Source organism: Gadus chalcogrammus, chromosome 8 (assembly GCF_026213295.1).
Source record: "Gadus chalcogrammus isolate NIFS_2021 chromosome 8, NIFS_Gcha_1.0, whole genome shotgun sequence".
In the NCBI taxonomy this organism is placed as follows: domain Eukaryota; kingdom Metazoa; phylum Chordata; class Actinopteri; order Gadiformes; family Gadidae; genus Gadus; species Gadus chalcogrammus.
The window spans coordinates 13,068,188-13,094,199 of NC_079419.1; the positions used below are offsets into that span (position 1 = coordinate 13,068,188).

Genomic DNA, 26,012 nt, shown 5'->3' on the forward strand with positions numbered 1-26,012 from the left:
CGGCTAATTCAAGAGTCCGTAGTTATTATTATGAGTGCGGGGGTTGGGGGTGAGGGGGAGGACTGAACCAAGTGCCCACTTGCTGTTGCCGTGTCAACGAGAGGGCACCTGTAAAATGCTTTGAGATCCCTCCCCACACACAAGTAAAAACACACACACACACACACACACACACAGAACACTTATTACTATTTTAAATACAATAGAAAAGGGTATTATAAATAATTACCATTTTGGTTATTTATTTATATATATAAACATATATATAGGTAATATATATTAATATATAGATATTTATTCATATTAATATTAAAAATTATATATTGGATTACAAACAGTCAAACTATTTTAGACTCCTTTAATGAGCCACCGCAGACAGACGACTCCCCTAATGTCTTGCTGCCCCCTAGTGACCGAATAGAAAAATAACACGACGTCCATCGAAGTCACATGATCAAAACAAGCCAACATGGCGTCTGGCAATGTTGTATATGCCGACCGAAGCGCAACTTTAAATCCTTTACCATCCGTTTAATATTATACTCTCAACATTATATTTAAAGTGGTATACAACTTCGTCGGCCGTTCATGGCAAGTTTTCTCTAGTGCGTTTTAGCGGCATAAAATGTTTAAATGAAACTTGACAGCTCTGTTATGGAGGAGGTCGAGGGCAAGAAAAGACATGTAGGTTTTTGTTTACTTCTCTGGCCATGATATCCCTTCAGCATCCAATGCAATCTTACCTTAAAAAGCTGCATATCACCATTTTATATCGATTGAGCCACACCTAATGTTCATGTTTTCTCTTTCCTTTCTCTGTATTTGCAGACGTTTTTACGAGTGCGGGCTAATAGGCAAACAAGACTGAATGGTATGTATATTCATCCTATATTACACCCCCATTCATAATCTAAACTTTTTATGTATTTTTCTTTTCAATCTCACTAAACCACATCACAACGAAATGTGTCCCAATAGTCGTTATGCTGTTGTTATTACACATTCAATTTATTGAGAAATATACATTTCTAAACGGTTTTAAGAAGTGCATTGAGAATGAAAATAATAAATACCTATTACTTAAAGTAAATACTTAGAATTAATACAGACACAGAAAAATACTGTTCATTGTTTTGAGCTTTCTTTTTATGATTTTTTCGTCAACTGAAAATAGGGCTAGATTCATTTCTATGTTATTATTATACATTGATAATGCCCTGCCAGATTGAGCCTGTTCGCATGACTAGATTGAATAGTAGTGATTAAATAGTAACTCTGTGTGTCCATAATTATAGTACCCATATGTTGCAGCAAATGGATACTTACCAACTAGATAATATTTTATAATTCATCCTGCCCCGTTTGTTGTATCCACAAAAGTGAAAACAAATAAGAAGCTGAATGAGAAACCATTGAGGAATACGACTTGGAATGCTCTTGTCTATCATTTATCCAAATCCAGCCACTACCCATAGCACACTAGTTTTCAGCCCCTGTATTAAGAGGGACATTTTGCCCCTTTACCCCCTCCTCCTGGGGGTTCATCTAAAGTTTATGTTCCTGCACCGCCGCACTATTAGCATTTAGTAAAACCCACAGAGGATTCAGGGCTTAACGGCCTACTCTGTTCTATGCTGTTAAATCTCTAATTTGAGATATATATATATATATATATAAAATCATAGTGTGTGATGGGATAGAGGGAGGAGGAAGAGTCTGCTAGATTTGATAGGAAAGCGAAGTATTGAATGGACAGAGGGAGGAATAAGGAGTAATGAACTGGAAGGAAGTAAGAGGGTATAAGAGTAGAGCGAGAGAGGTGGGGGAGATGCTAGAGAACCATAGGCTGCATGTCGATATAAGCTTTCTTCAACATAACCTCCTACATACGTTCTGTTGCCAGAATCGGACGCACTTAATTCACTGAATATACATGTTTTTATGGAAGTCAACGTGTCCATAGTATGTTTACAACCACAGGCAGCTTGTTGACAGTGTATATGTTGACGTTTTACCGCCGACACTCACTATTCCATTTGACCGGCTCTCTACTGCCTGCAGGTGTGTATCTGTTACACCCGTTGAGAATGTAGGGCTGTACGGGTTGATGATGCTGACCATTTTTCTCTCCCCTGTTGCTCTTCCTCCAGCCCGTATAGGAAAGATGAAGAGGAGGAAGCCAGAGGAAGGGGGACAGGTATGTCCGCTGTGCAGCGTGCCATTGGCTGGGAGCGAGGAGGAGATGAGTAGACATGTGGAACAATGCCTTATCCAGGTAGCCGACGTCCAAGCACAAGCACCCCTCCTCTTTCTCTTTATTCCCACCTATCACCGTCCTCCACCAGTCCAGACAGCCCCCTCAGCACTTCTCTCTCTCCGGAAGGATTCCCACCAATCACCTCTTTCCTTGTAGAAGTCGACCAATGGCATGCCTAGAATAAACCGCTTTAACACTCTGTACCTCCTGTATAGATTTGAACTGATGGCGACTGTGGTGTTTGTAGATGGGATGATCACTGTTTTTCAGTGTGGGGAATTTGTACTAATTGCGATTGATTAGCTCGTTGTGGTTGACCAATCACAGCAGTGTGTCTGGTTGGCAACCATTTCACTCCCTGTTATTCTATTAGCCAATCAACAAGCATCACTGTTTGTTAATGAAGTGAATAATCTCCCTCTTTCCTATAAATTCTGATCTGTCGAATCACCAACCAGCAGTAGACCAACCAAACACTTACCAAACACAACATTTATTTGTTGTTATAACAATTGTTTTTTAATACAACTTTATTGGAAAATACATTGTGAGAGTGACCCCTCCACGGTATTGATATAATATAAATAAGCATAAACATAAATTCGTAGCATTATTTTTGTAGTCTTGAATCGATCTGTTAAAAACTTGTTGCATAACAGATCAGCTGTATAGTTGTAGTGTTTGACCTACCGTCCTTTGATGTCACCTGTATTGACCTGTGGTGTGTTGTGTTGTGACATCAGCGCGAGGGCGCGTTCGGCGACGACGACTCTGCCGATGGCGAGAATGGGCGGGGCTTCGAGGAGTACGAGTGGGCGGGGCAAAAGAGGATCCGAGCCACCGCGCTGCTGGAGGGAGGCTTCAGAGGTACACACACACACACACACACACACACACACACACACACACACACACACACACACACACACACACACACACACACACACACACACACACACACAAAATTAGTGCTGTGTGGTTAGCCTGTGGATGCTAATAAAACAGGGGAATGCTATCAGGGTGAAGGGATTGCCTATAAAGATAAAGGCCACCGTCGTGATGATGATGATGGCGATGACCCTTCAAGCTGTGTGCTCAGCTCCATCTCCCTCGATCCACCCCCTCTCTCTCTCTCTTTGTCCTTCCATTTGGCTCTTTCGCTGTTGTTATCTGGCCTTGGTTCTGTCTGTCGCAGCAGCGTTGGCTCTCCTGAAGTAGGGCTGATGGCGACTGGGGAGCCGTAATGGTTGACCACCGGAGCTGCCCCCCCTCCCCCCCTGTACTGCTCCCTAAGCCAGGCCAAGGAAAACACATTTAGCTGGGCGATTGACCTGCTGTGTGTTTGTGCGAGTGTGACAGTTTGCGTGCGTGCGTGCGTGCGTGCGTGCGTGCGTGCGTGCGTGCGTGCGTGCGAGCAGTGTGTGTTGGGGCGGGTGTGTAGGACCACATTGGCCCTGCAATGCAATTATAGAACTGGACCCAGGAGCAGGCCACAAGGGACCACAGAGACTGCCCTCTTGACACACACATGCACACCACACACACGCAAAAAATGTCCCCCTACATCTTACTCTCAATCTCCTGTTGTTTTCCTGAATGTGGATCTCTCAAATATTTTCAGATTCCAATATAAACGTTTTGGTGCTGTTGGCTTATTAAGAATTGTACAAATCCTAAAACAGATGTAAAGTAGAATGAAACCACAAAACAAACAAGAGACATTTCCAACATCTTTCCTAGGCCACGCTTGTAGTCTCATCCATTGAGTTACTTTGAAGTGTGTGTGTGTGTGTGTGTGTGAGCTTTCACGATGTGTGAGGATGAAATTGTTAGAGCCTCCCCCTTTTTCACAGTTCCTACTCCACTTTTATCCCTCCATCTCTCTCCTCTCTCCGCCATCCCTGTTCGATCTGTTGTTTAAACACACACACACACACACACACACACACACACACACACACACACACACACACACACACACACACACACACACACACACACAGTTAGCTTCACCTACCCCCTGCCCAACCCCATTTAACACACAGGCACAAACACTCACACCTCTGTCACAGGAGCAGAGGAGGCAGATCAATGTTGAAATCCCAACTAAAGCGCAGACAAACAGCAGTAGCAGGTTGGGGGGAACGAGGGAGTGACAGTCCTCTCTCTCTGTCCCTCATTGAGCCTGTGTTTAGTGTTGAGTGTTTAAGGGGGTGGACAGGACCCTTCTGCTGTTCTCTAATGGGCCGCTGTGTGATGTGACACGGACCACAGATGTGCCCCCCAAGGAGACCACACACAGGGGAGACTTGAAACACAAGACAACCACGCACGCACGCACGCACGCACGCACGCACGCACGCACGCACGCACGCACGCACGCACGCACGCACGCACGCACGCACGCACGCACGCACGCACACACGCACATGTGTAGGTCCACAGAAGGTGGATTTTCCTCCTTAAAAGATCCTGTGGTTCAAAAGCACACACACACAAACACACGGCTGGAGCCAGCTGGGTCTCCCTTGAGCTGAGGGATGCGGAGATGGTCTGTGTGTGTGTATGTGTGTGTGTGCGTGGTGTGAGGACCGTGGGGGGTGGGGGGTGGTCTTCGGGCAGGATAAAGCAGGGTCTATCTCTCTGAAGCGCCAGCAGCCTCTCTTTGAGAACCCTGAAGAAAGCCGGCTGCTAGACATGGGAGGCGGGGGGGCTTTTTAAGAGAACCCCCCCCCCCCCCACCATCCAAAGACAGGAGCAGGCAGCCTGGGGAGGGGAGTGGAAATCGAACAAGCTCAGGTTGTGATTCAACTTCAACATGCTTCTGTGTGTGTGGGAGAGGGAGGGGGGCCGGGTTGAGGGGGGAGAGTGAGTGAGACACTTCCCTGTATCTCTCCAGCTTACTGGGCTTCAAAGAGCCATTTTGGCAGAAGCTGAGACATCTCTCCCGTGTGTGTGTGTGTGTGTGTGTGTGGCTGTGCCTGTTCCTCTCTGCGCTGCTGGAGGTAGAAGTTGCCTATCTATTAGTACAGAACATCACAGGTTCCCCCCGTAACTCTACACTTTCACTCTTTAACAAAGTTGGCAAGTGTTGCTTTATTCATTTTTTATATATTTTTTTAAACTTGTCTGCTTTTGAGTCGTTGTAGAAACGTCTGGCAGAATGTCACGTCTTCTGCTTTCATTGGGGGAAACTCGCCCGTGCTTCATGTCATCTTGGCGTGAAGTATTTTCACTGCGAGATAAGGACCCACACAGCATCTAGACAGGCAGCCGGGCGGACGGCTCTCAACGTTTCATCATGTCTGACCATCAGTGAGTGTAGCGATTGGAAGACAGACTCACAGACAGATCCCCGCTCTGGATAACAGGGGGGCCCTTAAGAGATGGAGAGGGGGGACCGAGGGAGAGGAAGAGGGATTACGGCTGAAGATGGCCTGAAGGAAAGAGCAGATGTCGAGGGGGGCTGCTTTGAAAAAGGACTTCAAAGATGGCCGTCTCATCTCTTTGTGTTTCCCCATCCCTGACCTGTAAATGGCACAACGATAGCGCACTGACCTTTGCCATGCCTCGCCCCCCTCCTGCATCTCTCTCGCTCTCTCCGAGCGGTCACGATAATTGCTATGGCAACGGGGTGTCACCCGAGGCCGCCCGTTCGGGTCGATCTGGGCTCCCGCGGCTGTCTGACGTGTCCTTTGATCGCCCTCCTCCCCCAACCCTCTCCATCCCTCTCTCTTTAGATCACTGGGGGGTAACCACGGCGACAAGTATGTAGATTGGAAGTGTCCCGTGTTAATGTCAGGAAGCGTGTTACCTGGCGGAGGGAACACGTGTAGTTGGCGTGTCGAGAGTCAACGATATGCATGAGGTGGCTTTAGAAATGTGTGTGTGTGCGCGCGCGCGCACGCGCACCCTTGTATTGATTGCCCCTTGTCTTATTAACGTGCAGGCTACACAGGCAGTGGAAAGGGGGGAGCTGATATGTGTATCTGTAATTAAGGGGCACCCCAGGCGGACATTTTGTGTGCTCAATTGTCGTTTTCGACTTTAGATGACATTGTACAGAGAAAAACATGTTTGTTATGTTTGTTGGTGTTTCTCTTCTGCTTTTGGCCAATTGTTCTTTGGCTACCTTGGCGAAAAGCCTCTGCGTGTTAAATGTAATGTTTTTTTGTGCTCAATCTGCTATGTATAATTGTTTAATACTAACTTACCAGTGAGAAACACACCATTGGGATAGGGTGCCTTTTATTTAATAGTAAATAATAACTATATAGCCAGACAATGGCACAAAAAGTGTTTAAACAGTGGAAAGTCCTTAGAGAAAAGCAGTGGAATAAGAAAATAACAGTGGATGTATTGTGAGATGGAGGGAAGAATATCGACAGAAGAAAGAGGGAAAAGGAGAGGAGGAATCCAAGGGTTAAATAAGCTTAAAAGAGGGAATGGGTGGAGGAACTGGAAGAGGATGGTTGTGTTTGTGTGTGTCAGTGTCTGTGTGTGGGGCATTCTGTCAGTGTGTGTGTGTGGCAGTGTGCACTGTGAGTGAAAGGCAGTTAAAGTGACTCTGACCTTTCGCCGGCTAGATTAGATTGGCCTGCCAACACTGCTTAGAGGGACAGATAGTCGCACGGCATGTTCACTAGCATGCGCTCAAGCACACACACACCGGAGGGAAAGACCAAGTGTGTGCGTGTGCCCACGGACGACCGCACGCCTGTAAGACCCCGTAACGTACATACATATCTACCCATCAGGTGATCCGGGTGGACCGTAGCAACTGTCACTTCTCAGATTTCCACTGTCCAATTCACGTCTCAAACCTTTGTTGGTTCTCCAGGCTGTAGACTTGTGGTCGTTTACCAGTTTACGATCAATAATAAAAAGCTGTTCATTAGACATTAGGTACGAAATTTATTTGATAAACAATTTTTTAGCCGAACTTTGAACCTTCTGTGCATGATCAAGATTTATTCCCTGTCTGTAGCAATCGTCCGAAAGTTAAATTCCACTTGCTGTTGTCACCAAACCGGCCACAGGATCCATATTTCGATCCATTGATTTGATTACCAACGATCTCCTCCTCTCTCCACCTCAGACCCCGCTCTCTCTCTCGCTCCCCCTCCCTCTCACATTAGCGTGCGGTCTGTCTCGAACCGCCCATTTGCCGCTTGGCTGATGAAACGCTCTGCAATTCACAGCCCGTCACTCTCGTGTCTTCCAGCTTCTCCCAACCATAGTGCATTGTGGGTAGCACAGCCCTTAATCTGAGCGTAGAGTTGCATTAGCACTCAAGACAGAAACTCAACATTTTATAATTGAATTACATCTGTACTCGGAGTACACTTGTTATATTGCAAAACGATCATGCCGGTGTAACTATATATAGAAAAGAAGTTATCTTAGCATTAGCAACTCTAATAATTCATCCATATGATATAATATGCTCCCTCTACTTAAAATATGTATAATATAGCAGGTGTATGTTAAGTAGAGGAACCACAATACACCAATATTCTGGAACCTGCTCTCTACTTATGACATTTTTTTAATAAAGAAGGTCTGTTAACGACATGGAGATATTAAAAAGCAGAAGGGAGCATGATCCACCAATATGCTGGGATATGCTCCGTCTATATATTATATCCCTTTGGCGTTAACGCTCGTCACACCCATACGGCCTTAATACTGCCCTCTGGGCCATACTTGCCGTTTACCACGGGGTTGGGGTTTATGTTACGAGCCGCAGCCCCCGCTGCCACCGCCATCGGGACCAAATAAAAGGTAAAGGGCCCTTTTAATTGGATCGCTAAAAACCAGGGGCCTGTTGGAGATGGGGCCCCGACATTAGCGGAGTATTACAACCACACCGCTATCCGATTTTATAGTAACGCCTGTCAGACCCCCTCTCTCTCTCTCTGCATCTCTATCCCTGTCTCTCTCTCTATCACCGTCTCTCTATCACCGTCTCTCTATCACCGTCTCTCTCTCTCTCTCTCTCTCTCTCTCTCTCTCTCTCTCTCTCTCTTTCTCTCTCTCTCTCTCTCTCTCTCTCTCTATCACCGTCTCTCTCTCTCTCTCTCTCTCTCTATTTCTCCAGCTATCGCTCTCTCTCTCTCTCTCTCCAGCCATCTCTCTCTCTCTCTCTCTCTCTCTCTCTCTCTCTCTCTCTCTCTCTCTCTCTATTTCTCCAGCTATCACTCTCTCTCTCTCTCTCTCCAGCCATCTCTCTCTCTCCATCTATCTCTCCGTTTGCACCATTACGGATTCTTACGGAGAGGGGATGAATGCATGGTCTGAACAGGTCGAAGGAGAAGAGGAGGGATCGTGGTTGATGTTCTAGCATGAAGCGCAGCATGTGTCATCATGGCATGTAGCGCTGTGCTCATTTCATTTGTTTTGGTGTGAGGGGCGCTCTCTGTAGACATACGTGGGAACGTTGGAGGAATGTTGGGGGACAGGTGTGAATTTCATGGCTGTCAGGTTTGTCAAGGCTATGACTAGAGCAAAACTCCCACACACAAACATGCACGGCATTGTGTGATTGAATAGACGAGTAGAAAGAAAATCAGTTGCCTACACATGGTTGGACAGACGGGGAGTAAGTGATAGAGACACACACACACTCTCTGAGACATGGGGTAAGTGACAGAAGGACAGACAGTTGCACAAACACGCACCAGAGATGGACGATGCCTTCAAAGTGATGCGCGCGTACACACACACGCACACGCACACACGCACAGGTTGGTGTTGCTAAGTGGAGCTGAAAGGGGCAGTCAGGCAGCGGTAAGAGTTTGTCTGGGCGTTCATCTCAGGGTTTATGGAAGTGCCACAAACACACACACTCAGGCGCACACACACACATGCACAGAGTGAAGATGGATGGCTCACATGTCCATCTTCATCAGGTCACCTCCATCCTCCCTACTCTCCCCCCTCTACTACTCCACAGCCCTCCTTGCTCGCTCCATCCCTCCCCCGCCCACCTTTCTTCTCTTGTCTTTCTTAACAGCAGTTTTCATAACTTTTTTATACTATTGTTTTCCATCGATGATCGAAATTGAAAGAGCTTCAATCAATTAATACGTAGGTTAATATGCAGGGTAAAACGTCTGAAATGGCACTAGATTGAACTAAATTCATTATATTCTACACACAATTTCAGAACAAATCACTGTTTATTTTTTTCAAATACATCAAAAATGAATGATGACCTATTGTCCTAAATTACTGCAATATAAAAAATGTGTTCCAACCAATGTCTTCCTCCTTATCCTTATCCCTCTCCCCTTCTCCTGCCTCTCTCTCTCCTTCCTACTCTCCCCCCTCTCTCTCTCCTGCCCTCTCCCTGCCTCTCTCGCCCTCAGGGACGGGCTTCGTGGTGTGCGGCACCAAGGAGAGTGCGGCGGACAGCGACGGCGACCTGGACGTGGACGGAGACGACACGCTGGAGTACGGCAAGGCCCAGTACACCGAGGCCGACGTCATCCCCTGCTCCGGGGCCGGCGAGGACCAGGGCGAGGCCCGCGAGAGGGAGGCGCTGAGGGGCGCTGTGCTCAAGTACGTCTATAGTTTAGTGTCTACCGCTATAGTGCAGCCTAGCGTAGCGTGTTCAAATACATAGCCCTGCATATTCAAGTTTGTATATAGCAGGGGTCGGCAACCCGAGGCACGCGTGCGACCACTGGCACGTGGCAGCATTATCATTGGCACACTTTTTGTTTCGGGCATTTCTTCCAATGCAAATATGATCAAATGAGTTACTGAAAGCAGTGTTCTGAAATGGGATCAATTGAGAAGAAAATATTTAAAATATTGTTGCAAGTGGCCTGTATGCATCGCCTTCACATGGTTTTGCAAAGCTGTACATGTCTTAAAGATATTGATGTGGATGGTTCCAACGTTCTCATCTATTCTTGTTTTTTACATTTCTCACAGTGCAAATATGTTTTTTAATGAGTTTCTGAAAGTGGTGTTTTAAGATGGGACATATGTAATTTTAATTTGTAAGCCCATGTCGCAAATATAACAACAACAAAAACATTTAAAATGTTGATGCATGGTTGTGGACTATATGGAAATAATACAATTCCAGGTCTTCTGGAAATGTTTTTGGTCGCTGTGTCATAATTCAGCTTAATATTTGATATATTGTTGCTTAAGGCACACCCATTAACGAGAAAATGTCAAACTGGCCCTGCATGTTGAAAAGGTTGCTGACCCCTGTTATATAGTGTAGCCTAGCGTAGCGTGCTCGAGTACCAGTAGTGTAGAATTGCGTAGCATTCCCAAGTAAATATATAGTTTAGCCTAGCGTAGCATGCTCAAGTACGTCTGGTATAGCCTAGCCTAGCGTGCTCAAGTACGTCTATGGTGTAGCCTAGCCCAGCGTGCTCAAGTACGTCTATGGTGTAGCCTAGTGTAGAGTGTTCAAGTAGGTCTATGGTGTAGCCTAGAGTAGCGTGCTCAAGGACATAGTGTAGCCTAGCATACTCAAGTACATATATAGTGTAGCGTGCTCAAGTACATATATAGTGTAGCCTGGCGTAGCATGCACAGTTTGATATCAGGGTTTATTAATAGATTTGTATTTGATGATGACACCATGATATGTATTCCTGGTATATTCTTGTGATTTGAATTGTTATTTTATCCTTGTGTGTCCTTAATGTGTTACATGTATAGATAAGCCAAACCGTCACCCTGCCATAACTAACTTGTTAAATTGGTGTTTTGGGAGTTGCAGTCTTTAGTCCCTAACCTTTCTCTCCTCTCTGAATGTAACAGCGGTGGGATGCCTACTACCAGAATAACGCCAGAGTTCTCCAAATGGGCCAGCGACGGTGAGTCCCAGCACACACGTGAAGACCCAAATATAATAAATGCAGGAGTGGTGCGGGTTAAAAGTTTTGTGCTATTGTTACTTCCCAAATGGCTTGTTGTGCCACCCTTTTCGGTGTGTTCCGGCAATTGAGAAACATGCGAGTGTGTGTATGATGTGAATGTCCCTCAAACCACCGTTCTCCTCGTGTCTCCAGAGATGCCGTCGACGAGCAACGGTGAGAGCAGCAAGGCAGACCCCACCGCACCCTCCTCTTCCTCCTGCTCCTCATCCACGTCCTCCTCGGTGCCGCGAACCTGTAAAAACAGCGAGATCGAAAAGTAGGTTACACACACACACACACACACACACACACACACACACACACACACACACACACACACACACACACACACACACACACACACACACACACACACACACACACACACACACACAATAGTAACAGAAAAAGTGGGAGAGAAAATCACTCATCACTCTATAATCACATCAGACCACAGATACACACACACACATGCACACACAAACAGCCAAACCCTATGACTTTCTGATGAGTTTTCTTACTAGTGGGAGAGTTGCCTTCTGGAGAGGTCATAAATGATGCATTTAGTCAGGTGTGTGTGTGTGTGTGTGTGTGGGGAGGGGGGGTTCTGTCTGTATGTGTGTGTGTGTGTGTGTGTGTGTGTGTGTGACAAGACAGGGTGGGTCTCTTGGTATTGATCTTCTCTGCAGTTGTCGCCTGTCTGAGCTGAGAGCTGGCTTGGAATCCTTAATTGGGACGCACACACACACGGTGAACACACACACACGGTGAACGCACACACACATGTAGTCTGTTGAATGAAACATCGCACAGAGGCAATGTTCAAATAAGAATCCTCAGAAAGCCTTCAGATGGGCCCTACAAGTGCTGCTAGCCTAGCGCACAACGAGGAAGGCTAGTATAGAATTATAGCAATTCAGTGGACAGAGACAGCAGTCGATGATTGTTGAATGAATAGAGAAGTGCTTTTTAGTTTAGCTTAACAGTAAGTATTTTCCTCGATCCGTGTTGATCGAGGAAAATACTTGTGCAAATATTTTCTATATTAGGATAGGATAGGATATATTTATTTGTCATTGGACAGAAGTACAACGAAATTCAGTGCACTCACGTACTGGTCTCATTTAAAAAGGTAACATAATAAATAATAAATAAATAAAGAAAATACATTCAACATTTCTTTCACTCACTACATTCACGTCGTCATACACTATACCGTTAACTTAGTGCCATTGTATGCCTAAAAAAAAAATAGTATGCCTTAAAATAGTAGTACAAATATGTAAAGTGCTGAGCATTACATTACATGTGGACGTCACGGATTATCATACCTAAATACTTACTTGCGTCGCCTCTTGCACCGCATTGTCTAGCACGAAAGAGCCTCCCATTCAAGTCCTAATCCCCAAACGTTGTATTTTCCATCAACGATGAAAGCCCCAGCGCTCTCCCCCCCGCTCCACCACAAAAGAGACGTCCATCACGTCCCCTTGCGCCTCGTGCCCGGAGCCCCTACGTCCGTCCTCCACGCCCTGATCGCTGCCCAAAGAGTGGGGCTACAAATCTGGAGCTAAGCGGCGCCGCCCGCTGAGGCATGGCCAGGGAGACGGGCGTCGGGAGGGGGCCCCCGGGTTGACTGCTCATATGAGGTCCCATTATCCAAGCCAGGGCCCGGATTAATCTATGTTTAGGGCCCCACCGGCCTATTTGTCACACTCGTATATGCTCGCACACACACTTGAAAGTCGCACAAACTGACGCACACACACTTGCCTAGACAGATCGTTCGACACGCATGCGTACGCGCACACACTCAAACCTGTCTCTCTCGCACACACACACACACACACACACACACACACACACACACACACACACACACACACACACACACCTAGACAGATCATCACACAAACACACACGCTTACATACAGAAAACTCACACACAATCAGAAACTCTCTCACACACACTTTCCGGCCTAGACCAATTATCACACACACACAAGCACACGCACACAGGCTCACCTAGACAAATCATCTCCCACGCACGCACGCTTTCTCTCCTTACACAAATACACATGTAGCTGCATATGCAGACACTTTTGCCATTCCATTAGAGGGAAGTGTGTGTGTGTGGGTGTGTGTGTATGTGTTTGGGGAAAGGCCAGCACTCCCTAATTCCCCTCATTTCCATGTGCTCATTCATATTCTGCCCAGAGAAAACAATCTCTCACACACATCCACACCTTGTCCCCTGCATGGGTAATGGGGGTCAGAGCATCGGCGGAGACGGGTGAGAGAGATAGGGGGAGAGCCTCAGAACGACGGGGCGAGAGAGAGGGAGAATTTGGGTGTGCGGGGTGACAAAAAAAAGGAATTTGGTTGATTGCTTGCTTCTGCATGTCTGGCATATTCCCCCTGTCCTTTTGCCCCTATTCAATTACTCTGCACACACACTCACACTCCTGCATACACAAATACACACACGCATACACACACACACACACACTCCTGCATACACACACACACACTCTTGCGTGCAGACATAGACCTGCTACTCTTGTCTAACAAAGTGGGGTCATGGGTTTTCTCCCTTGCCTGAAGATATTTTTTGTGGGGGCCTGGGATCAACCTGGCCTTGTTGCAGGACCCCAGAGAGGACATAGCACAAAGTGTATCGTTGTTTGTGTACCTCTGTCTTTTATTCGGTCCCTCAAGTCCGTTGCTCGGGCTTAGCTCTACCACTGAGGATAATAGCATTGGAGCATTGCTTCAACAAATCATGCTCAACGTTTCTGTCAATGTAACCTTTCTTGTTTATTTCTTTTTATTTATTTCTGTCTTTGTCCTCATTTTGCAAAGCCAGTAAATGCTTCATTTAAATGTGTGTGTGTGTGTGTGTGTGTGTGTGTGTGTGTGTGTGTGTGTGTGTGTGTGTGTGTGTGTGTGTGTGTGTGTGTGTGTGTGTGTGTGTGTGTGTGTGTGTGTGTGTGTGTGTGTGTGTGTCCCACATATTAAATATCACCACCGAAGCTAACGGCCGAATCACCAGAGCAGCTTGAAGTTTATTGATCGGACCGTTGGGTGGGGGGGGGGGGGGGGGGTGTTTGCTGAGCAAGGAGATGCATTTGATCAGTCGCTCTCTGTGGTGTGATCAATTGTGTGTGTTGGGGGGGGCGAGATCAAGACAAGACAGGTCAGTGTTGCTAAGTACAGAGACAGCGGTCCGACAACTTGGATTGATTCGCTGCAACACACACACATTTGCTTTCTCTCTCTCTCTCTCTCACACACACACACACACACACACACACACACACACACACACACACACACACACACACACACACACACACACACACACACACACACACACACACACTCTGAATGATGAATCACTGACAGATGCTTAACGACACAATTCAAACAAAAGTCTTCGTCCGCCATGGAAAAACACTTACACACACATGTTCAAAACGAAGACGTAATTTTTTGGAAAGGGTTTATCCCGTCTGGCCTGTGTCTAGCCGTCCTGAGGGTGCTGGGTTTCAGTCCACATCACTTCGCCGGTTGCTCAGTCTAACTCAATCAGACTCATCTGGCTGAAAAGAAAAATGACGTTTCATATCCTCGTTTGGTCAGATCGTAAAGCTCTGCTGTTAGCTTAACGTTTTTCCTGGCGGTTTTTTCTCAGGTCAAAGTTCAGCAGAGGGATAAAATTGTAGGGCACGGTGTGGCTTACTTTTTTATATTATCTGTCATTTGATAGTAAGGGGAAAAGGCGGATTATATGTTTAAAACAAAAAACTCGTACTCTTGACTCGTACTACACCGGAACCGCTTTTCGGAAAAATACATTTTGATTGAACTAAAGCTTTATCCGTTATCTTCCCCGACGTTAACGCTGACGTAGATGCCCGGCGACAGTGCCGGGGGGCCCGAGATGGGTGAGGAACGGGGATATTGAATACGGGGGTAGGTCTCCTCCGCTCTGCCCAGCTTTAATCTAAGTGTCGGTGTAAAGAGGGGCGGCTGGACGCTGAATGATTGCATTGGAACAAACAGCGGTTGGGGACCGGGGGATGGGGGCCCGTAAACAATTCGCCTCCCGCCGTAAATGCCACGCGCGTTTTCCTGGGGTGGGGGTGGGGGGGCCTGGCTGGCCGCTGGAGCCCCCAAATGAAAACGAGATTTGTCTCCTTTTGTTACGTTGACGGTGTGTGTGTGTGAGTGTGTGAGTGTGTGTGTGTGTGTGTGTGTGTGTTCCTGCGAGGAGCTGTTTTTTGAGCATGCCTGCTTTAGTGAAATCTTTCTGTCCCGCTCTCTTGCACTTTGTCTCTCTCTCTCTTTTGCTCTCTCTCACTCACTCGCTCTCTGATCCCAGATGGGTAATGATCTGGTCCCCTCCAACACACACACACACACACACACATTGTCTCACATCACACACTCATTCCCCTGAAGATAAATGAGCTCACGTGCACTCTCACACAAGCATGCACACACACGGATGCTCTTTCCCCTCTAAGATAAATGGGCCCTCCAATGCGATTGCTGCCAAATGCGGTGCTCCAGCCGGAACAATGTTGAGCGCTTTCCATGTGGCTTCTGCAAATAATTGAATCTGTCCTCAATTTGGACGTGATGAAGCTGGATCTCTGCTGCCGCTAGCTCTCTCTCGCCCTCGCTCCTTCCCCCGCTCCTTCCCTCGCTCCTTCCCTCGCTCTCGCTCTCTCACATTCACTTACCATTGTTCTCTCAAACCATACTTTCTCTGGTGGCCAGGAAACTTCAATGTGTACAAGCAAAAAAAAAGCTGCCAAAATGGCTCACAAATGCGCGTGCACACGTACATGTTTATATGTGTGTGTGTGTGTGTGTGTGTGTGTGTGTGTGAGGCCCATGAAGGTGGACAGTAGATTAAGACACAGGGCTGATTGAGACGGATGGTGGGGGTCTTCACCCGCATACACACCAACACAGACACACACACACACAACCACACTGACGCACACACTGGAGAAATGAGAAATGGCCCCTGTGCGCGCTGGGGACGGAGCGCTAAACGGAGGGGAGGAAGAGCCATCTATCTGTCTGTCTCTGCCTCTCCCTCGCTCTATGTATCTCTAGCTCGCTTGCTCTCTCTCTCCCTACCTCACCCTGCGTTTCATTTGTCCTGCTTCTTTTCAATTACCTTTTTTCTTTCCTTGATTTATTTGTGCTCCTCTTAGTTTTTTCTCTCCCTCTTTCTTTCCTTTTGTCTACTTTTTTTCGTTCTTCACTTCTTTCATTTTCCGTGTTATTCCCTGTTTTTATTCTTTCTACTTAAACACATCGGATGTAGCAAATACTGACAGTTAAGGGTGGATACACGACTAAGAATGTGTTAAAATCACCAGGAGGATTAGAACTAGGTTCACAACGTTACGGCTGTGATGTATAGGCCACACTGGGAGCGACCTTTGACCCTTTTGAGCTTCCTGATATGAGTATCCGGGCTGCATATACCCTCGGCTGAGTGAGAGGTACACGTGGAGCGCCCGATGCAAGAAAACGCAAGGCACTCTAAAACATAGCCGGTGGGAGCGATCGATTTGAAGAAGTTCCAGTTTGCCACTTTGACTTATGCTCCGAGCAAAGCCTCACCTCCCAGACTCCGCCGCAGTGTAGATATTATGCGTAGGAACCACACACTAGTAATATATATGGATTCATAGCCTCGCAAATCAAAGCCGGATTATTAGTTTACTTCACACTTAAAAGCCGGTGCTTGGGATAAGAGGGGGGAAAGAGACATTTTTTTCCGACCAAATCGGGAATTATAGCTTTGGGAGCTCTGTTCAAGAAAACATATCTCGCCCCCCACTGCCCGCTGGGAGTAAAACTCGCCGGCCCAGTTGTGGAAACTACACCTCGCAGTTGTTGAGTTGTTTTATGAGTTGTGGAGCTGGGAGAGTTGTAAAACCTGGGTATTTATTAGAAGTTTTGGGCACGCAACTACTTTTTTTTTATCGTCAAAAGAGAAACACGCCAGCATATATCTTGGTGTTTTGGAATCATTGGACGTAACTTCATTTATTGTACTGGCTGTTGTCAGGTTCTAGCTTTAGTCCTGTTCCCAAGGTGACAATAAATGAAAGCAGTTTTCGCAGTTGCAACAAAAAATACTTACAATATACTTCAAACTGTCTGACTGTACATATGATCAAGCACTCTAAATAAACGCATGCAATAAACGTTTGTTTATGGCGTTGGGGAATTAGCATAAATCCGCAAGGCTAAATTAATATTCATCAGAGGCACAGGATTTAGGTTGGGATGGACTCTGAAAGTTGGATATTGACAGACGTTTATAACCTCAGGGTTCCTCTTTCCCCTTTCTGTAAAATTACTTTGGACAAGGTATTAAAGACCCGCCATATAGAGCAGGGTGTTTCAGTAGAGTTTAGTCTAAGAAATATTTATTGTTTGCTAGTTAAAAAAGTATAGACAGTCTTGTTTCAGGGACAAGCTGAGCCCGGCTCTGTTAAAAAGTCCATTGACGGCTACTTTATAAGCTAGGAAGCTAATCAAGGCTAAATGGCTTTTTACAAGCTTGCTGCTAATAAGGGAAAGGGAAGTGAGTTTACTGCATGCAGGGTGGGAGGGGCCATCACAGAATGCCCTGGGATGGAGACATCAGGGTGCATCATGGGTATCCATGGTGGCATAACCAAAATGAGCACCGCACATCTCCATAGATATATTTGCCATGAAAGTAAAATGAATAAACATAGCTAATTCAATGCTGTGATGAGAAACTGATATTGGTGACAAAAACGCAATGAAAATCGTCTCAATGTACCAAGTTTAATTCCACTGTATGTATTCCCCAGAAATACATAGATTCATGAGGAATCCATACTACATGCCTTAACAGACATACACACACGTTTGCACACAGACACACACAAGTAAGACCACCACTTATATGGCTGTCCTCTAAACAACCCCCCCCCCTGTGTCCTTACTCGTCCAATCAATACCATCGATCAGCTACCTATCAGGCTGTGAAATGACCACATCACCATAAACACACACACACACACACACACACACACACACACACACACACACACACACACACACACACACACACACACAACCAGCTGTATTCCAGCTGAGAGGGGAATGGAAAGTCTATTATAAACAACGGGGCTCCGCTTTGAGCTTCACCATTCACCGCCAGATCATCATCATCACCTTCCTCCTCATCAGTGGTCCGTGGTGGAGGCGTTAGGGCGGCGGCCCTATTGATTTGAGCGATGGCGGCCTGATATGCTGTTGGAGACTGTGTTAAACAGGCGTTTGTGTCACGCGTTAATCTTGGGCTGTTTGGAGGTGAGGGGGAAATCGTGGCGGGTGACCAGAGAGGGGTAGAAGGAACGAGAGGATCATGGATGAATGAGAGGATGAAAGACAGATTCAAGAACAAGAGGAATTAGTCGTGAGGCTGGAGGGGGATACAGCTGTAAATACAGATGTTGGTTTCCGTGGAAGTTTAGCTGAGGTTTTCGCCTTTGGTCTGGCTGAATTAACGCAACAGTGAGAACGCATTGCAGAAGGTTGGCTTTATGAAGTCATGTTGGCCCATAATGATTCATATTAACAAACATGCTTTTACTATGAACCACAACGGGAAACCGTCCTCATGGGATATAATAGATGGGTTTGTAATGCTGAAGAGTGAAAAGTGAAAGCAATTTTACATGTGTACTCTTGGCTTACAGACTGTGCTTAAAGTCAAAAGAATATCTCTTAACCTGAAAACAAAATACCACAAGTGCGGAATTTCACAGGAACAACCAGAGCCCAACTGATACATTTCTCTCTACCCCTCCCCCAGGGTAACGGAGGACTCCACAGCCACCACGCTGGAGGCCCTGAAGGCTCGCATCAGAGAGCTGGAGAAGCAGATCCTCAGGGGAGACCGCTACAAGTGTCTCATCTGCATGGTAAGGACCGCCCACCGAATTAACCGACCAATCACCATCGTCAAGATGTTGCTCATTTACATAATACCGGTATATACGGGTTGAAGTAAAGCGAGCTCTTTTACTTTTTTTTTTTACATTTAAAATGTAAACTATATAAATGTTTGAAAAGTACCAATAATAAGTATTTGGACCAATTTATGAACTCTTGTGTAAGTGACCTCAGTCATACTGGGTTTTGGTCAAGTGGAAATATTAAGGTGCTGGACATATTTAGTCCACCGCCAATACCAAAGCTAACCTCTTCATAGTAAAATAATGGATGTCTCTACCTAGACCCGTTATACCCACTTCCATCATATTCCCCCCCCATTTTTATCTCAAGCCTTTCTGAGACTTTATAATCTCCATCCTTATTGTTTGAGACGGATCCACCTCCATGTTGGCTCTTCGATGTGTTGCTTTGTGTTTCCGCCTGTGTGTCCCCCACCACATGGCCCCCGCCATCACCACACCCCCTTGACACCCCATCCAACCCGGTGACCTGCTGGGGGGGTCATGTGGTTTGACCTGGTCAGCTTGGTGCAGATTGAGTTTGTTCTGTTGCCATCTTTGCGTTTTGTGTACGACAACGTTGGTATGTGACAGTTGCTCATGGCATGGCTTCCTCCTCTTCCTCTTCCTCCTCCTCCTCCTCCCCCTCGCTCCAGTGTTCTGTTCTTGTGTCGTTCTCCCATTCGGCGAACAATCACCACACAATCTTGTGGGTGGCGGATGTTGTGTTGACCCCACAACCGATAAGCTTGGTTGTTATCGGTTGTCATGGGGATAGGTGGTGCATTACTTTACCCCAACACCACGTGACAGTGTGTAACGGCCGATTCGGGTGATATGACGGAAACCATCTTTTTGCCATTTCAGGGAATTAGCCGATGACAAGCCGCCAAGCGAAAGCAATACCAGCTCATGGCTGGTATTGACGACCGATCACATGACTCTGCATGTCCGTTATCGACGACGTCTCGGTCGATATTCTCCGCGCGAGTCTAGTGAACCACCTGAGCTCCTCTCAATTTCCTCTTCTGCTTAGGCCATCGCCGCATTTTTAAAACACTTTATTTAAAACCCAGAAATCACCCCACTGTCAGACGACCACCATAGAAGACTGCAGAATTCTCTTTGTGTGTGTGTGTGTGTGTGTGTGTCTGCCTGTGTGTGTGTGTGTGCGTGTGGATAATTACCGCCGCCTGCGCTTCCCAAAGGTCGCCAGGAGCCTGAGGTTACCCGGAGGGCGGGGAGCGCCGATCGATCACTCAGTGTCTCCCCCCAACTCTTCCTCCTCCCCCTCCTCTCCCCCTCACCAGACACACCGGGCCGCTGTGCTCATCCGTCACTGTCGCATCTCTCGTGTACGCGCACACAAACGCGCACCAACACTAGCGCATAAGCGTAAACTCTCAGGCAAACACTCACACACAGTACTTACAAATGCGCAGCATGACTGCGTAAAAGTAAACATGATTTTTGCAGACATACTCGTTCTTAAAAATACATGCACCGTCACACATTCATATATACTGACAGAAACACATACACACACATAGACACACACACACACTGAAAATGTACAAACCTACTCCCTCACAAGTGTAGCCAACTACATGTAAGTCAAACTCACTTTTTACGCACACAAAGACACACACTTCTTAGACTGGCCTCCTCTGTGACACGCTAGGCCTCCTCTGTAGGTTAACTACAGACTTACAAATCGCGCACAGAGAGATGGTGGATGTTGATGTGGTCAGTTTCAAGTGTCCATCCTTGTGTTGTGGAAATATATTGTCTTGTCCCTTATCCCTGGCTTGGCTGAGTAGCTTGTGATTGACATCCGTCTTCATCTGGTCTCGTTGTTTCTGAAAGCATGTCATTTGGTGGAGATCTACCCCCACCTACTGTTCACCAGGGAGAACTACAGTCATTCAGACCGGAGAACCGGAATCAGTTGGGTCACATATCACATATATCACATATGCTTAAAGTTCATCAGAATATTAAAGATTTAAGGAGTAGAACTAGATTCTATCCAATAAACTATCTATCGGACCCAATGGAAATAATAAACCGGCAAATACTATTGCTGAATTCCCATCAAGGAAGCATCAGAACGAATGAAGGCTTATTCAACGTGTGTTTCCCCCTATACTGTGACGAGATTGACCATGATTGGTGACAGCCATGTGCCTGTATCAATGCAGCAAATCTGAATAAATATGTCCAACTGACATTCATTGTGTATTCATATATGCATTTTGTCATATATGTCCAATGTTGGACACACACACACACACACACACACACACACACACACACACACCTTTATGTCATTGCCACACGAGCATGTTTCTGTATATGCGCACCTGCGTTTGTGTCTACGTTCGCACATGCTTCGTAAACCTGCGCGTTTGTGACTAGCGGGCACATTTGGCTGCCCTCCTCACCCTCTCACCCCCCCTCCTCCCCCCTCCCTTCCGCAGAGGAAGCCTGCTATCCAATCAGGCGCTGAGAACAAGAGCCTAGGGGTGTGGCCAGGGCCCCGGCCGCCGGCCAATCAGGTCGGGGGGAGGCAGCAGCCTAAATCCCTCCCCCTGGGCCTGTACTGTCTGTATAGGGGCGTTGTGATTGGAGGCTACAGCAGCGGCATTAAGAGGCACCTCCCACAACCTCTACGGAGGGTAAGGCTCACCCTCGCCATCGCCCACCCCTCCCCCCCACCTTCATCGTCACTGTGTACCGACCATTCAGAGAAGCTCTGCTTTCTATGAATGGGGAAAACTAGGCAGAACGCTCCTCTGTGTCTCTCTCTCTTCGTACCTCTGTCTCTCTCTCTCTCTCTCTCTTGCCTGCTTCCCTATCTCGATCTGCCCGGCCTGACCATGCCCACGCTCCCCACACCCCCCTTGTGTCCATGGCGACCGTCCGTCCCGTGTCCGTGCGTGTCCGTGCGTGTGCTTGCTGATGCGCGTGTTTATATAAACATCTATAATTATTAATGAATATATAAATATGATATATATATGTATGCATATATATATAGACCTGCAGGTTTGCCGGTCCCTCGCTGCCTTGTCATTGGCTCCTTGCCTGCTGGCTGTTTCGTGTGGTGGTTGGTGCTGCTCAGTGTGCTGGTTGGGGGGAGTGGGGTGGTAAAGATGAGGGGGGGGGGGGGGTGATGGTGCACATGTGTTGTGGTAGTACATGTGTTGTTTTGTCGATGTCCCTAGGTGTGTTCAGGCTCGGGTCAGGTGGACGTTGAATATTAACCAGATCTTCTCTGTTGTTTCTCTGTCTCTCTCTGTCTCTCTGTCTCTCTCTCTCTCTCTCTCTGTCTCTCTCTCTCTCTCTCTCTCTCTCTGTCTCTCTCTCTCTCTCTCTCTCTCTCTGCTCTCTCTCTCTCTCTCTCTGTCTCTGTCTCTGTCTCTGTCTCTCTCTCTCTGTCCCTCTGTGTACAGGACTCCTATACGATGCCCCTCACCTCTATCCAGTGCTGGCATGTCCACTGTGAAGAATGTTGGCTAAGGACACTGGTAAGACACACACATTCAGGCACGCACATACAAACACTTACAGCCGCAAACACACGCACACGCACACTAAAGGCCCATAGTGGATTAGGGCAGACTTGGATGTAGTGCTCCCACAGACCTGTTTAAATGTACAAGATAAATTAGTAAAGTCCACTGTACGGGTTGCCTCAGGTACACACACACACAGACACAGACACACGCGCACACACACACACACACACACCTCTCTAATAACACCTGCAGCCCCTCGGGTGTTTTGCTGGTTATCAGTGTAATGTATTGAGTGCAGCTTAAGGAGCCACGGTTGAACAGTAGAGACAATTCACAAAGAAGGTGTGGGATCAATGTGCCTCCTCCTTCTTCTTTATCTTCCTTACTCTCCCCCTCTCTTCAATTAAAAACAAACTTTATTCATCCCTGACGAGCATTACTCCTGCTCCTCTTCTCCTCCTCCACCCCTTTTACTCCTCCTCTTCCTCCTTCTACTACTGCTCTTCTTCCTGCTCCTTGTCTCTGCTTATTCTCTTCCGCCTCTTTTCCTTCTTATCTTCTCCCTCCGCCTCCTCTTCGTCTTCACCTTCTTCTGCTCCACCTCTTTCCCTTATCTGCCTCCTCTTCCTGCTCCTTCTTCTCCTGCTCCTCCCCTTCTCTTCTTCTGCTTCTCCTCTTTTACTTTTTCTCTTCCATCTCCTCTTTTCCTCCTCATCTTCTGCTAAACCTGCTCTGGAGTCACAAATCGTCTTAGCACAGCAGTGTGAGGTTGCGCACCTGACCACATGAGAGCGCAGGTGTTTGTGTGTGTGTGTGTGTGTGTGATTTCTGGTTTGTAGGCGCTCTAAGGAGTGGGGCGGGTGGAGGGAGAGAGATACCTATTAAGGTGGATGGGGTCTCACACTCCACACACACACACACACTCAACACATCAGGGGTCCCAGCAATGCCACACTCACATTCTGTCACCCCTTTGTTAGAAATCCCCTCACACAAACAACCACTGCGGTGGACTGACAGTGGTCTCCACACAGCAGAGTTGACCTTTAGTTCAAGTCAGAGGGGGTCTAGAGTCTAGTAGACCCGGTCAGAACTTCACGAGAACACCCGGAACCCGGGGAACACACAGGACGTCTCCCTGCTGGGGGGGAGGCACGAGAGAGAGGAGAGACCTGCTGTAGCCTGCAGCCGTGGGAGGGGGGGGGGAGAGGAGGGAGACAGAAAGTATTTGGCAGACAAAAAGGAGAAATAAATAAAATGGGTAGGAATGAAATGGTAAAAAATACAAACAAAGCAGGATAAAGGGAGATGGAAAAAGTGGTTTGCTGGAGGGAGCAAGAGAACGATTTGAAGAGAACAAGAGAAGTGAAGTGAGCAATTAGAAGACGAAAGTTTGCGAGGGGGCAGAGTTGAAGGGGGAGAGAGCCAAGAGACCACCCAGCCCCTCCAACTCCCTGCCAACCGATTTTATTACTATGGGATGGCACTGAATCAAAGCAGTGTAATAGAGCGTGGGGAGGCCTGAAAACCAGATAGGGAGAGGGGAGGTGTGCGTGTGTGTGTGTGTGTGTGTGTTTGTTTTAAGCCCCACAGTAAACATAGCAAAAGTGATAGTAGAAGTAGTAAAATGCTAGCAGTGGGTTTGAGCTGCATTAGGACTTAGTGACTTAGTAGTGGACAGGTTAATCCACACGTACACATCCGTACCAAAACGTGATGACACCGAGTTCTGTATGGTGAATGAATGATACCGGGACACCTTAGAGTGTTTACACTCTTGGGTTGCTTTGGGGAGATGAGCTTCTGCTGTACACTGGTGACTGGGTTGTTGACCTGCCTTACACTGAAGGATGTTTGATCTTTCACCTGACTGACTCCCTCTCTCTCATTCTCTCTCAGGGAAACAAGAAGCTGTGCCCACAATGCAACACCATCACTTCTCCTGGTGACCTGAGGCGTGTCTACTTGTGAAAGAGACGTCCGGTCCTCCTTTACCCCACTGCGCTCCTCCTCCTCCTCATCCTCGCTCTTCATCAGTATCATCCGCCATCTTTGATTTACTCCCCATCCTGCATCCGCCGGGACCCTGGCGGTGATGACATCATCAACCATGGATTCCCTCATTGCAATGTCATAGTGATGTCATTCAGGCCCTTGTCTGCCGGCGGGGGAGCGGACTGTGCACTTCTGAGCGTGCTCAGAGGAGACGAGATGATTGGACATCTCAGAGACTCCATTTGCTCTTTAACCCCCGTGCCCCCCCCCTTAGGAGACCCGCCCACTTAAAGACTAGCCAATCACAGAAGTACTACAAATGACATAAGAAGATGAAAATATGCTAAAAAAAAAAGCTGATCCGGATAACTGACAGTATTGTTCCAGTCTCCGAATGTGACCTTCGACCTCCACACGCAGGGCACATTAAACTGCTTTTCTGAAGGACAGTTTTAACCCAGAGTGGTTTCGGATCACCATTTGCTTGTAGACACCCAAAATACAAGACACGTTACGCCTTTTTTCTTGTGTCCGTCATTGACCCTGTCTTCACGGTATCATCAACCCAATCGGAGGAGCCGCAATCGAACAATTTAATTCACCGCAGCGTTTTGTTGGGTTTATTTTTCCCCATTTTGTTTGTGTGCGGTTGACACTTTAGCGGTGCTGGACAAACAGACTTCTGGACCTTTCTCTCCTCTGTGACTGGACGACCGATAAGACAGACATTTTGCTTCTCATTTGTTTGAGCTCGGGCGGAGAGAAGATGGCCGACTTCCTGTAAAAAGGACAGATGAAAGAAGGGAGGAAAACATTAAAAAAAACGAATCTGACCTTTTGAAAAAAACCAAACGGGGAAAAGCCTTAACAAGCGGTTTAAAGTGCTCCTTCGTTCTCTCCCCTCCTCCTAACTTCCTTCTATCTATTTCTTTCTTTTCTTTCTTCTTTTGTGGTGTTCTAGTGAAGTCAACCAAATTTTCCAATGATGCAGTTCAAGCACATGTATTATATACGTCTATGTATGTTTACAATGTTGGGTGTAAACATAGAATTCCCACACATACACATACACCCACACACACACACACACATGCACGAAAATACAAAACACCTGCAAACAGTCACAAAGCCTCGATGAAAAAACAGACACAAACACAGAAAAAAAAAAAAAGTATATATCGAATTCCTGTTTTTAGTTTGAGTTTTGGGGGACGGGAATGACGTTTTTGCTGGGGAAAAAATGGCTGAAATAAAAAAAATAAGCCTTCTGTATTTTTTAAAAAAACAAGATGTTGTCTCCAGGTTAAAAGTTGTATTTCACTGT

At 46.9% G+C, this 26,012-nt stretch overlaps 1 protein-coding gene across 2 annotated transcripts; it reads left to right on the forward strand.

Annotated features, from left to right (window-relative positions):
* Positions 1-416: 416 nt before the first annotated feature.
* Positions 417-25,960, forward strand: rnf220a (ring finger protein 220a). Of its 2 annotated transcripts, none has more exons than XM_056597501.1 (10): positions 417-684; positions 829-871; positions 2,151-2,197; positions 3,001-3,124; positions 9,628-9,820; positions 11,048-11,103; positions 11,299-11,422; positions 19,031-19,139; positions 22,628-22,702; positions 24,593-25,960. In XM_056597501.1, exons 1-10 carry the CDS (start codon positions 634-636, stop codon positions 24,662-24,664), a joined length of 894 nt encoding a protein of 297 aa, XP_056453476.1. In that variant the 5' UTR covers positions 417-633; the 3' UTR covers positions 24,665-25,960. The 2 variants fall into 2 exon arrangements, with proteins under 2 accessions (XP_056453476.1, XP_056453475.1); XM_056597500.1 differs by having other exon boundaries at positions 419-684; positions 2,151-2,275.
* Positions 25,961-26,012: the final 52 nt, after the last annotated feature.